This window comes from Pleuronectes platessa, chromosome 21 (assembly GCF_947347685.1).
Source record: "Pleuronectes platessa chromosome 21, fPlePla1.1, whole genome shotgun sequence".
Classification (NCBI taxonomy): Eukaryota; Metazoa; Chordata; class Actinopteri; order Pleuronectiformes; family Pleuronectidae; genus Pleuronectes; species Pleuronectes platessa.
In genome coordinates this window covers 7,612,032-7,629,333 of record NC_070646.1, presented here as the reverse complement: position 1 = coordinate 7,629,333, position 17,302 = coordinate 7,612,032, and the positions used below count along the sequence as shown (strand labels likewise).

The following is a 17,302-nucleotide window of genomic DNA, read 5'->3' as shown; positions in this document are numbered from 1 at the left end:
CCTCGACAAAATCCCCTCTCTGAGCTCTTCAGGCAGTTTGCATGACTTGGTTTTTGCCCTGCACTGTCAGTTGTGAGGGGGGTTACTTCTAAAAGGTATTTCACTACAGATTACACATGCACTTAAATGTTATTTGTAACGTATTCGATTAGATTAGTCAAAGGGAGCGAGATGCTTCCAAATACAGTTGATTACTTCAATATTAAGTTATTAATTAATGCATGTAACACTGGGAATTGTGGGATTTAGGGTTGTGATGTTAAGGGAACCAAAGAGGCATGGGCAAAGATAAATAACTAAATATGTCCTTTAATAAAGATAAAGGGTATTTACAAAAACAAAGTCCAAAAATTCCCAAACAGAGAAGCACTGTAAACTAAAAAAAGGGCTGGAAAAAGGCAAAAGTGAAAAAATATGGAAAACACTAGGATACAAGAAGACACTGCGAACATGAAGGAGACACAAGAGAAGGGACAGCTAAAGACGACGATGACGACGACGAAGAGACCAGGACAAAGGGAAGCACAGACACTTATATACTCAGGGGCAGGGCCGGCCCAAGCCTTTCGGGGGCCCTAAGCAGAATTTGATATTGGGGCCCCCCCTCCCACCTAGCGGAGTCATTTGCGCTCGACGATTATTGACAAAAATGTCACACTACAATGATTTGACAATGAATTAATTGACATTATCAATTGTATTAATACTGAATTACGTAGATGTGATTTCCTGTATTTTTTATATGGCCAGCTGGAGAAGGGAAATACCTAAATTTAAGCATATTCATAGCATTTTGCTTTTTGACTTATTGAGATGGTGACTTGGGCTTGGGCTTCAGTGCCCCTTGACCTCTTGGGCCTGGAAGGCTCATTCAGTTGCTCTCATGCCAAAAATATTCTAGACTTTTGTCCCTTGATAGACCCCTGTATTATTATAGTCGTTATTTACACCAAAACAGTCACCTTTTAACCTTAGAGGGCACTTAGATCACAGATTTATTTTAAACTTTCATATTCAAAGTAAAGCATCAAGTGTGGTTTACTGAAGTTAAATTGTAAAATAATTAAATACAACAGCATTTGTATTTTTTTTTAAAGTATCAGTTTAATAAACAGATCTTTCAACAGATTTGTATACGTATAATGGTAATGAAAGCTTCGACCATCAGATTTTTTGGGGAAGGTGAAGGTGTCACTAATTTGCACTGGCCCTCTTCTTACCAGATCAGTCCTTTCTGAGTCAGACAGGAATGCTGACCATTCAGCTGGGTCAATTGGAGGAGCTGTTGATCCACCTTGATAGCTGGTGCTTGTTGAGGGAGTGGATGGGACATCCATAGCAGTGGATGCTGTAGAAGGACCTGTAGGGACATTAGATACAAAAATAGAATCATAACATAACACAAGATATTTCACAGTTAAGTAAGGCAACACAAAACAAAAACTGTTAGATTAACTGACCTGTTATGCCGGCAGAGGTTGAAGTCGGTGTATCAGTGACTGTCAATGCTGGTAACTGTTCCTCAATGGGTAAAAGTTCTTCCTCACTTTCAGGTGACTGTAAGTCTGCTGGGGGTGAACCTGCAAAGATAAAATAAATAAATCAACAAATAAAAAAAATGTAATTATTTTTTTTTAAATGTGTCATGTCATATTAAAAGACTATGTAGCCATTTGCCATCAAGAAAAACCTCACCTGCTGTATCATCAGCTGTGGAGGCACTGACACTTGATGACACATCGGGGGCAGGTACAGTTGGTTGTGCTCCAAAATACTTCAACAGTGTTTCTGAAAAAATAACATTGCAAAAGTGCATAGTTGATAGTGAGTTTATGAAAAATGAGTTTATTTTGCCATCATTACTTACACTCATCAACAAACAATTCCACACCTAACCATTCCTATTCTAGTGAGGCAAAATAAGGCACAGCCTAATTGCAGTGTGGTGAACACTTAACATCCTAAATATAATATTAATACAATATAAGTATATTTTTATCACAGACGTCTCCTCACTTCAACATGGTGTTTTCTCATAAAGACCAATAGGCCATCTTTCAACAAAGATCTTAGAGCAGAGCGCACATTGTGCTCCATCTTTGGCTGAGATGTCACTTTTACTAACGTGCACAGGCACAGCAATGCTAGCTTGCATCCCTTACACCTAGAAGGTTAAGTTCACCTTTGGCTGTTTCCTCCAATATAAACCGATATCTCACGGACTAAGACTCTGCACTTAGTCGCTGTCAGACTCACCACTATGTCACATTTATAAAACAGTACTGTTTTCATGTAGCTAGCTACTAGTGCTAATGTCCACCTCAGTCAGCGAGCTAACGTTAGATTAAGCCTGGCAAGAGCTAGCAGTACATGTTTGATTGAACATCCTAAACACTGCCAATATCGTTGACATCTGATATACACCTAGATAAATGTATATTAATGAGATACATACACTGTTGATGAATATAGCTCATGTGATGGCAAATATAAGATGACATTAACTCGCTAGCTAGCTAGCTAACTCCTATGATAGCTTGAGCTGCTCCTCCCTCAAATGAGTTCAAAACATATTTTTAATAATCATGCAATCATACCTTTATCTTGCTCTTTTTTCTCATCTTCTGTCCTTTTCTTTTTCCGTTTTTGGGCACCAGAGAGATACGTCCTTTTAGATGACATGCTTATATATGTCCCTTCCAACTTAACCTTGAGTATTATGCAGTGTCTGTCTATGACCGCGAATTATCTGTCAGCAGATTGAGCACGCAGTTGATATGCATGACTTGAACGCTGGCAGATATATTGATCGTAAAATCAGAATTTTCTTGTATAGATGTATTCTTTATTTCATTCAATCAGGTCACTTGTTTAAGTTATTTCATATTATTATTATTATTATTTTTAATTATTTTTAATTATAATTTTTTTTTTCTGATAGGGGGCCCCCTGGCGGTCAGGAGTCCCCAAGCGCCCGCTTGTATCGCTTATGCCTCGGGCCGGGCCTGCTCAGGGGAGGCAGGATAGTTGGACACCGGTAAAACGCATGAGGAACAAAGGAGCAAGACAGCTGTCCTCATCTGCTAAGCAAGCTGTAGCTACTACGAAGCTATTTAATAGTGAACATTCAACTACACATCAACTGGTTATTATATTGGGTGAATAATGCAGACTTTTCTAAATACGTAGCTAGCGCAATATACGGACAAATGTCTGCTTATTGTCCAATCAATGTGCGGGAAAAGGGGAAATGGGAGGAGCTTATTTCTAAGTACGATTGTAAAAGTTCGGAATGTTTATGTCAATGTCATATTCCAGTTTTTCCTTTTAAATAAATCTGCAAAATAAAATAAAATATTCTGTTCTCCTCTGTCATTATAGATTGTTGAGGGTAAATTGATAGGGATGAAACTATTTCATTTTGGCATAAGGCTACAACATAAGAAAAAAAGTACTTTTAGTGTGACTCCACATTCAGAGAACAAGGAGTCAGTGTTTGACTGATTTACTGCGATGTTTCCTGTTAATTCATATCAAAAGTATCCTGGATTCTACATGCGCTACCTGCATGATCGAACATCCCTGTTGGGTAATAAGCTCCACCACAGTCCTGTAACTCGGTTGTAATGACTGTGGTTAATTTGAAGCATTATCTCATTTGATTTCTGCTGCGGTGTGGTCGCAGCCCGGGAGTGTCGGAGTGGAAAGGCTCTAATTATCAGAACTCTGCTGGGGCTTTTACAGATCACTGAATTATTCTGAGGAAAACACGCCCGCTCCCTCCTCCTCTCTCGCCATCGTGCAATAAGAGGAAGACCTCAACCTCTTATCTCCCCCTCCAGAGGTTATCGGATGGAGGCTCACACACCTGTCATCAACTCACAGCACCGCAGCGCGATACCACAGTCAGTGAATTCAATTGAAAAATAAATAAATGCGTACGGCATTTAATTGGTATATTTTTATTCCTATTAAAGGGAGGTACTAATAATAACATCTTTAAATAATAATAATTTTTTGATTGCTGTACTGCAGTGTGTTTCTTTTGTTATCTGGTGCCTCCCTGCTTGAGCTGGAGGAGTAAAAGTTTTCCCGCCTGACTTACAAAAAAGCTTGCATCCATCTCAGTCCTGTAATAACAGACTGACTGCAATGATTACTGCAATTCATCCTGTGCTGAACGCTGTGCACCAAATTTCATGCTAATTTTCAACCTGCCAGTGGAGCGAGAAGAAAACTCCAAAGTCCATAGGATTTAGTATCTTAGCACCAGAATTTCATGGCAATTCGTCCGATAGTTATTTAGATAAATGTAAATTAGTCTGAATTAAAATGTAGAAATGGACAGATTGATCATCATCCCTAGAGCCATGACACTATTAGGGCCAAAAATGAGTGAACATTAGATTATGTAGCCAACGTACAGTAGATCTACATAGGTTTCGTTTCCCTTCTACATTCTGTGAACAGTTTGCAACACCAACTTAGTGGAAAGTTTGTCAGAGTCTCCAACATTCAAATGCTGCACCAATGTTAAGGTCCAAGGTCAAATGAAAAAGAGATGTTTGGAAAATCGTAGAGGTGAAGGAGAAAACAACTTTCGCCAAGGGTCTTTACGAGTGGGACCGGGTTAGACACACATTTTGAATAATATTCAGGTTCAGGTCAAGATCCATCACATTGGCTGGGATATCTTATTGATTTTTCATGCTAGATGTGCCAGTAATCTGTGAAAATATCGGGTTTGGTCTCTCTTTTCTCTCGGCTTTGGTCGGTTTCAGACTTTGAACTTTTATCGATTGTGTTGTGTTGCAATTATTGTGTTGCTAAATGTGGCAGGCACCAGTTCACTGGGGCAGAATTTTATCAAAATAAGTCAGACTTCACCATTCCCAAGTGGTGATTTTCATCTATAATAAGAACTCGTGAGGCAAATCAAGATCCAGAACTGTCAAATATGGACTGCAGACCATCCCATCAGGTGGGTGTGGATCAGGGTGGGGTCGGGGAGGGTGGGGTGGGGGGGTGGGGGGGTTGTACAGTACGTAGGGTGTGCAGTGTAGCCGCTGTGGCCTGCAGCTGTGATACCGTGCAGATGTGTGGGAAGACACAGGCACCAGCTGCCCTCGCCCGGCAGTTGAAAGGCCAAAGCTTCCCTCAGAAGTCCGTCCAGCCTTTGAAGTGTTTAGTGTGCCGGGCCTGGATATCACAGGAGCGAGTCGCCATGCAGCGCTGGCAAACCCGGCTCCTAACCTCTCCCCCCTCCGCCGCCCCAGAGCCTCGGAGACAGATTAAACACTCAGTGGGCTCATTGGACATCAAAGAAGACAAACCGGACGGCCAAGGAGATGGAGGGTTGTCCAAAAGTTTTGTGATTGATGGATTAATTTGCTAAATTTAGCAGCATTAAACTGTCTTCTTGCTCGTGAGCACATGGAAGACGTATGTCAGTGGGGTTGGGTTTACTTGTTTGGATTAAACCTCTGGGAAATTCCAGTTTCATGCAGCATGGGGCATGTTTTCCTCCTTCTGACCATCCTCCCCACTGCTAAGACAAACACCGCTACTCACTGTGTATTGTGCTCGAGAAAGTTACTAAAACAAAGTGTGGAGGAGCAAGAAACCTGAGCAGTCAGAAGGCCGGACGGGTTTTAAACAGACCTGCAGGTCAGCCCCACGAGAAAATGAATGTGAGCTGCAAACACAACTCCAAGTTTGACCTCCTGTATTTATCCTGCTTGTGCATTGGCTGAGTTTCCCTCTGCAATACGGGATTATTATAGTGCTCATTTGATTTTACTGTCGTCACACAGAAACACAGGAGTTCTGAGATTAGTGTGATAATGGAAGGTTTTGAAGATAATATTTAGTTGGAGAAAAATAATTGCAGTGACTTGTATCAAATTGCTTTAGATCCCTAACATGGGTTTTAAGAAATGTATTTTTTGTAAATATACTCGACCAATCATGAGCCAGTCTCAGCTGACAATCATGATGTCTCATCGCGTATTTATAGCATCAAATAATGAATTAAAGAAGAATTAAACGGAAAAAAACCAGAAATTTATTTAACTATTGCTTTTACTTTTTAGCCTGGTCCCCTCCCATATGCTAACATGGTGCAGAGTGTATTTCCTGTATTGCAGCGAGCCATTGCAGAGATTGGACACTTTGGATTGCAGCTGATTGTGGTACTAAGACATTAATAGGAAGAGAACACAATTTCCAATGATGTTCTCTGGTCACACCCCCAAAAAAATCGCATAAATGATGAGTAGCATCGTCTGATACTCAAGGTATTTTCCAAAAACATTGGGCGGCAGGTTTAAGAGAATCAGAAACAGGGCACTTGACCGAGAACAGATGTAAGCAAAGATTTGATGCTGCCTCAACTTCTGTCTAATCAACGTCTATTTACTGGTCCAACACTGTTTGCTTTGCCTGCCACATCCTGGAACCCTTAATTACGGAAACTCTGATTTGACACGAATGCAGCAACAGAACAAAAGAACGAAACATCCTGTACACTCCCAGTCAGAGGAGGAATTCCTGAGAAGAGGTCCAATCAGCCACAATATGTGAAAACACCAGTGTAAGTGGGCTGTGGGTGTATGGCGGTCTTAATGGACACATGTTGACACCATACTGCAATAAACATCCAAAGGTTTCATTAAAGTGCAGAATGTAGATGAAAAACAAAGCCAAACACATCAATTCGTAATGACATAATATGACATAACAGCAAAGTGACGATTCGAATCCCATTTTCTAGCACAAACACACACACACACATATGGGAGAGAAACACATGGACTAATAACCACCACATGCTCTTTATGTTTATTGATGTATGAAGTCATTTTGGATTCTCTATGGCCATTTTCACAAATTCGCCTCCATCTCATTCAGATGTGAAGGTAAAAGCTTCGGGTTGGGATGAAACACAAAAACAAGAGCGGCACTCATAAAAGAGAGGACTGGCTGGTTTATTGGAAAATGGCCGCTTGTGTGCATTTTGATATTTTGTTTTGTTTTGCAGCCCAAAAAAGTCAACATTACATTTGTTCTTTGCTGTCACCGGCCTATTTTTTTACACCCTTTATTTTGTGTTTTGAAGCTTTCCAAGAACCTGTAAAAAGAGATGTTTAAAAATCCCATTTAAAAAGAAAAACACTAAAATAGCTGCAAATACATTACGGAACGGTTTAATTTACTGTAAGTTGTTTTAAATGCTTCTTTAAAATCCCTGTCAAAGTGAAATAAAAAGAAAAACGTGAGTCCACTTTGCAACGTGAGTTGTGGTTCCCTCCTCACTCGGGGAGGTCAGTCGACTGAGTGGGTTGAGGTCGACCGTGATTACGCCGAGCGGCACGGTCAGCGCCACCCACCTGGAGATAATCACAAGCTCCACGGGTGTGAATCAGTGTCCAGAATCTCAGGCGTCTCACTCGATTGTTGTTGCTTTACCACCTGCACTGTGGTGTGAAGTGAAAAACCACTTCCCTCTGAAAGTCATCTCAGTTTGGTCAAACCCTCATTTTCTCTCTTCCTGACCCATATTATGTAAGAAGGTGTATGTGACTTAATAATATAATAACTTTTTGTTATGTCTGCTAAAACTGTCACTAATCATCTGAGGTAGATTTATGAGAGACTGTTGGCTCCACCTACGGCTCAGAATGCAATTGAAAGAATCCCACCCACCGGTTTCAAATCACCAATCAGAGCCAGCAGGAGGCCCTGACCGGGCGTCAGTCACTACTCAAGCACAAAAACTATTCTTTACGTTTTCTTGCTTCTAAAAAAAACCCTATGGCTGAAGCTTTAAAGAGGCAATTGTGGTTGATGTGTTTAGCTATATAAACGGACTGCTCCAGGATTTTATTATCACTTTCTTTAACATGGCAAAGTAGTTTGCTTTGGCGGAGGTGACTTGTTCGGATATAACTACCCAGTAGAGAAGCATTGAAAACAACCAAGGGTGGAATACTTCACTAAATTTATTGGCCAATATACTAAATTAGTTTGTTGTCACAATAGAACCAGACCACTTTCTCTACAGTTTAATTGAATCATAATGATCAAAATATGAAACTTTCTCCAACAATTAAAATGACCACCAACACCAAATATTCTCATTTTACCGTCGCTAGAAATGAAACAGCAGTCTTCATCATCATCCTCATCATCATCATTTTAGTCATCATTAGCAGCAGCAGCAGCAGCATTGAGCCAAGGTTGAATAAATTAGGAGGTAACATAACAAAACACTTCAGGCTGTCAAGTCAGTCACCATAACAAAATGAGGTATATTACACTCACTGCACTGTTAACTATTAACAACATTGGTTAAAACTCAGTTTGCATTTGAAGCAGCACATTCTTTAACACTCTAACAGATACAGTCTTTTTAATTAATTACACAAACGTATATCAAAAGACACAAAAATACTTTTCACTTTGTCGTTTGTCGTTTGTCTAAACCTGTCGACACGAATCGTTTCGAGATCAGCTTATTTTTTTTATCGTAGTTATAACTTATGAGAAAAATAACTACTCTACATCAGTGCAAAACATCAGCAGAGAGGAATCTACCGGCTGAGTTGGGATAAAGACAGAACATCAAGCTAATGAGTGGAAGTGAATAAGGCAATGATTTAGTCTCTCTGTATTGTTCAACATATCCAAATGCCTTTGTGAATGGAAAAACTTTAAAACACTGTATATTACAGAATTTAAGGCATCAAATGTCTGGGTGTGCCATACACAACAAAAACAACACAATCAGATAACAAAATACAGCCATTTATCCAAATCCTCAAACTCCTCGACACAAAAATAAACACGTTTTCAGAGGATGAAACTGCATCATTGTGTCACTGTGTGTAAATACACTAATGGCCTCCTGCGTGTACAACCTAAACATAATGTGTCCAAATCCATTGAAAAATCTGCAATATAAACTTTTACAATACATATTACATTACATCTTTTTCTATAGTCTCTCTCTTTCGAAGCTAAGCACCTTTGTTTACAGTATGTCAACTCTAACGCCCTCTGATACAGAGCTGCCCGTCTTCTGATACAGAAAGAAGTGCACATAAAACAGTAGGTACAACATGTAGTGGGCGACAGCACTAAATAAATATACAGAATATCAATATATTCACCCTCTATAGCTATTCATCTCATTAAAAAACATACTACAAACATACTACTAAAACTGTATGTTGAATATTAGTTGCCATATCTTAGAAATGCTCTAAATGTCATCAATTCGATTGCAGTGGACACATCGAACTCCAAATCTGGAGATTTAATCGTACAGATGTAAACAAAGCTGCTCTTGATGCAAAAATTGTTTTAATTGGAAAAAATATGTCCCTTTCATTTTATTAAATTAGCTTAATTGACTCATCTGTTGACCAATCTACAGTTTGTTTCTGTCTCGTTCTAAAAGGTCAGATAATTTACGGTTGCTAGTACAAAAGTTGAAATGCAGTTTTCCGTGGGAAATTTGTATTGGTGAACTAATTTGTCGTTCTGCAACAATTTTGATGGTCTCGTAATCGCTAGAGGAAAAATAATTAAGCAAAACAATTCCCCAAATTCTCTGTTTCCATGCTAATAAATATAGTATCTTTTGTTTTTTTTCTGACCAACTATGGACCAAACCAATAACTGATTAATAACCGAGAATAACTGATAGTTGCAATGCAAGAACTTGTTTTAGTTTAATCTTGATATGATTTACTCGTTAAATCCTAATGATTTATTTTGAAAGGTGAAGAGAAGCTATTTCCTGGGTAATGTCTTCCCAGTATGCTGAAGGCGTGGGTGACAGATCCCTGCCTAAGATCATAGAATGAGGGTTATACTACACAACCATCATTTCACCTCTTACACAGTCCTGTTCTTCAGACCAAAAACATTAAAAGTGAAGCCTAGATTTTGTATTTGATTAGATTAATATGTCAGAGTATGATTTTCAAACATAATCTATTGTTTTAGTTCTACTGAAAAATCACACCTCTTGAGGTAGACATCTCATCTTTACAACAATAACCTAAATACATATCGCACTGTAGCCATACAGCAGGAATCTAGCTAGTTAGCTTAGCCGACCCTCAACTTTCATGGCAAACAAGCTAGTTTGTTAACCCACTAACTTCGACTTCATGAATACAAGTGTAAACTGACGGACAATGAGGTTGTTGACAATAAAAATTTTAAGTGAGCCACTATACAACAACTTTAAACATCCGGTTTGCCCGGAGGCCCCAAAAACAAGAAAAGGATCTTGATCGTGATCTCTTGGTCATTGAATCTAGCTAGCATTAGCATGTTCAATCCTTGTAAACTGATTTTATTGTGAAAATTAATTGTGCCACTGAATTGAATATTAGCTGCTGCCTTCAATGGACTGACCCAAATATCACATTCAGGGTGTGTAAGATGAAAGCCAGGAGTATTTCTTTAGCTCGACCACTGACTTCAGCAGAATGTCCATTTCTGCTTCCAGATCTGCTTTGTCATTTGTGGGTTAGGGTTAGGGTTAGGGTTAGGTTTAGGGTTAGGTTTAGGGTTAGTGGCTGTCATTGCTATGTAATACCACAGGATGTCATTTAAATACATGTTATCACTTTTCTAAAGGTACAAATAAAGATGTTGCAGACATCTCCCCTTCCCTGTTAATACTGCGCAAATATGTGAGAAAAGCATGAGGCAGTCTCTGTGGATTACTCCTCTTAGTGAACAACAAGTACAGTCGGCCACGCTCCACTTGTCTAAGCAGCCTGAGGGGCACACGTCAGTCATGACAGCGAAGGCAGATGGTTTTGAAGGCCCATTTTTCCCATTAAAACTCTCCTCTGCCAGGTCATCAAGTCCTTCAAAAAATATGTTCTCAGGGCATAAACCATGACGAGACACGTAGTCCTTCCATTGGTCTTACACGAATAAGTGAAATAAACTAACATAAATTAAAAGTAGTGTACAAATTAATAGGAGTGTGTTTCATCCCATTCATTCTGAAAAAAAACCTGAGGCGGGCTCTGCAGTGTCACTGTCCGCTGTACTGTACGTTTAACGTCTCTTATACAATTATTTAATTCATAAGACAATATACGCATCATTTTGGTTAGGCTAGTTTTCAGTGCTACATACAGCATGAACGTGTCAAACACTTTGCACAGACTAAAACAGACATACAGCCTTTCCTGACTCTTTTTTTTATATAACACAATATCAGTGTATACTACTGTAATATCAAATCAAACATACACCACAAAATCCCAAAGCCAATCCAGATAAAGTAATGAGACTAGGAAACGGCCGTTCTTCTTGGGTGGGCACATCTGTCTCTCCAGGTGGATGTGAAGTCTGCCATTGTGTAATCTCCTCGCAGGGAGTTCACCGCACTGGTCTGCTGTTCTGGCCGCTCAGTATTCAAGCACGGTGGTATTCCTGTGCCGGGATTTGTCTGTAGTCACTCTTTTTCTGGCATGTCACTCCAAATTCAAGCAGACGTGAACGGGGACAACTAATTTGTCCTCTTCTTCATCGGCGATAAATCAGCTCCGTGTTTCCCTGACAGTGGCCGAGTCAACCCTCGGGACGCAGCCCCGTCAGTCCCCCCCCGCTGTCCGTCACTCCGCGGTCGGTATGCTGTTGCCATTGGTCTGGTGGCCGCGGCCGGACGTGTTCAGGGAGCTACGCTTCAGCAGCCTGTTGACGATGTCGCTGCACGTCTTCTTGTACTGGTGTCGGAGCAGGGAGTACACGAAGGGGTCGCAGGCCGCCTTGCTATAAGCTAAGCACTTGGAGACAATTCCCCAGTGAGGGTTGATAGGCACTGCTGGAAATAACTCCACGATCCTGCCAGCGAACACAAAGAGAGGGTGGTGAGAGAGGGAGAGCAGCATGCTGGAAAAGACATGCATGGCCATAAGCGTGTTATGCAGAAGTAGAAATACATTCGCAAGACATTATTATCCATAGCTGTTCTTCTGTATAATTATGCAAAGAACAGCTTTTTATTTCCGAATAGAGTCACCCTAGAAGTATTCTGTAGTAGCTCACTACTGCAAACACACACACACAGGATGAAATGCAGGCAGCTCTCAACTGAAACTGTTAGAGGAGTTTCACTGTCTTTGTCTCGAGTGAGTGGATTTATGGTGTAAGGCTGCGTGTCTCATTTGCAGCCGCAGCATTTCATGTCAGAAGAGGCAAAAGGGAAGCCACTGCAAGAATAAAACAGAACTGTCTGAGCAGTAACGAGTGTCTGGGAACGAGCCAATTAACTTCAGTTGTGATTTATCAGACGGACGGCTGAGCAGAAAAACCTTAAAGGACGCGGCACGGTGACTTCCACATGTCTGGTTAAGAAGTCCTTGTGCACCTATAATACCGTATACTTTATTTAAACACATAATGAGCTTTACTGTTGTCTGCATCGTCTCCTTTGGGCTCGTAAAGACATCTAGTCGCTGCTCTCACGCTAAATTCTGTCATGTGTTCAAATATTTTACTGTATGTTTCGTCATAAAAAAAATAAACTTGCTGATGCTCTACTCCTGCACTCTGTGTGATTAACTCTGTCCACCGTCGAGCCCTGTCAGCACATCAACGCGAGCCTCGCGCGGGCCAGTGGCCATCGCTGGCGTTTGCCCACACACTCCACAGCACCAGCGTGAACACGAGGTTAAGTCAGCTGACACACGCCGCAGCAGGGTCTTAACTACACACGACAACTCTGACAACAAATGAGAGAAGCATAATACATTCAGATTGTAATTAGCGATCTGCCGTTTGCAGAGCATGTCGAGTGCTGCTCTGGTTCACTCATTACTGACAGAATAGCATATTGTACGATCTGCCCACACAGGAAATTACACGTGTGACATCAGATGTCAATCAAACTGTGACTTAACGAGGCCTCATAATTTTGATAGCATTAAATTACAAAACAAAAAAAACTTACCAGAAAAAACACACTTGAACAAATATCAGTGTGATAAGAATTACATATAATGAGAGAAACCATCATTAAAAATGTATTTGACTTTGGTCCATGTCCCGTCCACTAACATGGAGGTGGCTCGATTTATAACTCATACTGCAGCCGGCCGCCTGGTGGCGATTGAGACCTTTTGGCTTCACTTTGGGGGAGCCGTCATGTCGTCCATCTTTGTATACAGTCTTTGATTGGTACCCAGACATGCATGCAGGCCTGACTCTCTGGGATCTCTGCCTCCAATCATTTGCAGAAACAACACATTTCAGCAGCAACACAATCCTTCAAAAACAGCGTTTCTCTGACTAATCTTTAACCAAACAACGACTATTCACACAAAGTACATTTTTCAGCCACTGAATTCTCTGTATGTTTGCCCAGCGATACGCTGGTGACCTTTCCAGGGTGTATACCCAGCCTCTCGCCCACTGTCAGCTGGGATTGGCTTTTGTTTTTTCGATTTTTCTTCACATGCCATAGACTTTTAAATACTGTTTCACTGAGGTAATGAATAAGCTTTGCTCTGGTTTTTTCCTCTCCCTGCAATTTTTACATTTTAATATTCTCATCTCCTTGGCATAGTTTTAACCTGCATAATTGAAACTCACATATTTACTTCCACTTCTCGCACATCTGGGCAGCTCTCATTTGTCATCCTCTCTCTGCCCAGTGAGTGATATATGTTCGTTGTACCTGGCTTTACCGAGATGCACCCAACGAACTTGGAGAGGGGGGAAAGTGCTAATGCAGCAGCAGCTTTACAGCAGAGCACAGACATATTACTTATCACAAGGTCAGCCAATCTCATCTTCCAAATCTGGCCGGCGTGGAGAGGAAGCAGAGGCGAGGCAGAGAGGAGGAAGTGGGGCCAGTTGACAGAAGAGGAAAGCGAGGTACCAGCGAAAACAAAAAGGCCAGCGTATATAGGCCGCAGCGGCTCACACTCACCTTGTGATCACATAGGGAGCGAAGCAGAGCATGAAGGTGCCAATGAAGGTGCTGATCTTCCTCGTCGCTCTCTGCCGTCGCCTCCTCTGCTCCTCCAGGCAACGCTGGCGAACGCTGGCGACACAGGGGGTTAGAGTCAGTGGCACACATCACAGGAAAGCTTCTCTAAGATTTCATAAAAGGAGCTGCTGCTGCGTTTTTGTCCTTTTTCTGCTGCGCATATACAGCTGGAGAACGAACCATCAGAGGCTGAGCTGGAGTAAGACAACTGATTTCATCCCAAAGACATCCTTAGATTAAAAAAAAGAAATTAGGTTCCTTACATACTTGGAATTACAACACTGTCGCTGTAAGAACATGGTGATTTTAGATGTGTGCCAGAATGCACCATGGCTCTGATGTTGTCATGTAAAATGCTTTAAGTGGCAGTTTATGCAATCTAAGTCTATAGCACACACACACACACACACACACACACACACACACACACACACACACAAACACACAAACACACCAACACTCCATATGGTTATTGAGCCATACTGTAGGGCGGCAGCTATAAAGCAATCACTTTGATTGACATTTGAGATTAATCCGATTGTGCATCCCCCTCTGAATACTGAGGGCACAACTCAAATGTCAGTGCAAGGCATCATTAACCAGTTAGTCCTGACTGCACATGCAGAACATAGGTCAGGTTTGGACATAAACCATGAAGAAGAGTGATGGCACCAACATGAGTTTTCCATTTTGTAACTGCCTTATAAGCTTTTCCAAATCATATGACATAAGATTAATAGTACGTGTCCTACAAACAGGGAGAAAACGTGAATAGAGCCGCTCACCTGGGGTGTATGTCCACCAGCAGCACTAAAGTTTGCATTGTGATAACGTCGATCCTCTTGCAGTGAAACCTCGCCACTTTCAGCACTTTGAGGTATGTGACACACAGCACTATAAAAGACAGCAGGAAGGTGAAGGAGTGGAAAAAGACGGTGAAGATGACAAACTGGGTCCGGCTGCTCGCCCTGGGGTTGGACAGGGTGCAGGACGCGTAGAGCCGGTGGTATCCCACCCAGGAGAGGCAGGCGGCCACTGTGGAGAAGGACATGGAGTGCGCCCACGTGTAGCCGAGCACGAACGCCGCGTCCTTGTGGCGCATCTTGGAGTGGTACCTCAGCGGGAACACCACCGCGATCCACCGGTCGATGCTCAGCGCTGCCATGCTCAGCATCGAGTTGGTGGACAGGAAGGTCTCCAGGAATCCCACGGTGTGGCAGAAGCCGTCTCCCCCCGGCTGCGCGTTGCTGACGAGTCCCACCAGAGTGAGCGGCATGTTGGACACCGTCAGCAACAAGTTGCAGAAGGTGAGGTTCAGGTTGAAGAGACCCGGCACCTGCTTGCGGATCTCCGGGTTGTACAGAAAGCAGACCAGCACCAAGACGTTGGACAGCAAAGACACTATAATAATCACAACCACCAACACAGAGAGGATTACCTCCGCAGTGTCCATCCTGTGTGGCCCAGAAACTCACTTATTCCCACTTTTCTGCGCGTAAATCCATCCTCGTTTTGCCGCTTCTGCAAAAAAAAACAGGGCATCAGTCACCCGTAACCGTGTCCGTGCATCCCCACATCTCTCTCCGCCCGTGGAGATTCCCTCTGCTTCTTGCCTCCACTACATCGTCTCAGTGCCAGAGCCAGGAGAGGATGATAAGAAGGACTCCGGCATGATGAGAGGAAGAGGGATGTTTGGAGATTCGTGGGCTCGGTCTGTGCACTTTCCCTCCCAGCAAACTGCATGAAACAAGTGCTGGTGCCAAAGCTGCTCTCCTCTGGCGCTGCAGTGGGGTTTTGTCGTCCTGTGATGCGCTCTGGAGGCATCACCCCTCTCCGCACACACACTGCCCAGTGTGTGGGCTCCACTCACCCCGACCCTCCTCTCCTCCGAGGAACAGTCAGAGAACATTAATTACTGGTGGACAGCTGCACTGAATCCCCAGAGAGTTTCCTTTCTTTTGCCCTAATCCACACTTGTCTGTGCTGAAAGTGATTTCTCACATCAGGGCAGAGAAATATGAAATCAAAGGATTCAGAATATATCTTGGACTTTGACAACTGCTTTAATATATAATATATAACTGCATATGCATATTTTATATTTGGTACATTTAGCTTTTCAGGGGAGATGGCAATACATCCTGCAGCTTAAGAAATCTGCATCACACTGCAAAACAGAGCAGGATGTCTTCTTAAGAAGCACATAACAAAACCATAACAAAAAGATGAGTAACTGTCAAATGATTCATTCTTTCAGTCTGTCTCTTTTCACCAAATCTTGTTTTATCAACTGTTTGATAGGAAACAATGGATTTCTTTGTAAGACAATACAATGCAATGCTATTTATTTGGTTTCGGGTGATTAATAGAAGGCCAAAACATCAAATACAAAAATACAGATATGCACTGGCAAACGTGAAAAGATCTACCCACTTGAATTGAGCTGAAAGGGCAACTTCTAATCTATAATAAATAACATGGTCCATTCTGCTTTAAACCACCATTGCGTCCCACTAGCATCTCATCCTCCTCATGCTTGTACTCAAATATCTCCTCTAATTAAGTCAGCTCCATCACATTGATGGTGAGCAACATCTTCCGGTCCCCTGGAAGCCAATCGACGCCCCCTCACTCTGCTGCCCCTCTGGACTTGGAGTGTGAAGAATGATTTTTTTTCCTCTTCTTTTTTCTCTGAAGCGTGGGACTCATCGGAGTGTGCTGCGGCACGTGAGTGTGTGCTGAAAAGTGCTGGAGCGGGTGGGGTGGGGGGGGTGGGGGGAGGGCTGGGGGGGCTGAGTCAGACTGAGAGTGTGTGGGCGGAGAGAGTTATTGTTACTGCAACACACATGGTGTTCGACTGTGCAGATGTGATACAGCGCGGGCCACCGTGTTCCCTTCACTCTCTCTGGGGTGGCACAGAGGTGAGATGAAACAGAGGGGGGAAGGGGGGGGGGTGATTTGCCTTGGATGTGCAGGCTCATTAAAAGTCCATCCTGTTAATGGTGTCTGAGGAGAACATGGGATGACGTGGGCTCTTGATGCAAAGAGAAGGCGGCTGCAGAGGCGCCTGTCCTCCTGTCCTGAGTGAGGCTTTGGCCGTGATGGATGCACATCCAGCGCGATGCACCCTCACATGTCAGGGGCCCATCAGCCCTTGGAGAGAGGCACAATCGAGCCCTGTCATGTAAGCGCCTCAGCGGCTCTCCAGTGTCCGCTCGGGGGCCTTATCTGCACAGAGCCACCGGTTGATCCCAGGCACAGGTGCAGCTTTTTTGC

At 42.5% G+C, this 17,302-nt stretch overlaps 1 protein-coding gene and 1 long non-coding RNA gene across 2 annotated transcripts; both read right to left on the bottom strand.

Annotated features, from left to right (window-relative positions):
* Window positions 1-772: 772 nt before the first annotated feature.
* LOC128426804 (uncharacterized) lies at window positions 773-2,571 on the bottom strand. Its single transcript, XR_008333289.1, has 3 exons — window positions 1,696-2,571; window positions 1,461-1,580; window positions 773-1,360 (listed from the first exon to the last, which is right to left on the bottom strand). It is a non-coding gene; the product is annotated as an uncharacterized LOC128426804 (long non-coding RNA).
* A 9,077-nt stretch (window positions 2,572-11,648) lies between these two features.
* LOC128426890 (G-protein coupled receptor 26) lies at window positions 11,649-15,788 on the bottom strand. Its single transcript, XM_053413950.1, has 3 exons — window positions 14,812-15,788; window positions 13,967-14,080; window positions 11,649-11,877 (listed from the first exon to the last, which is right to left on the bottom strand). The coding sequence occupies exons 1-3, from the start codon at window positions 15,477-15,479 to the stop codon at window positions 11,649-11,651; spliced, it is 1,011 nt and encodes a 336-aa protein (XP_053269925.1). The 5' UTR covers window positions 15,480-15,788.
* Between the last annotated feature and the right edge of the window lie 1,514 nt (window positions 15,789-17,302).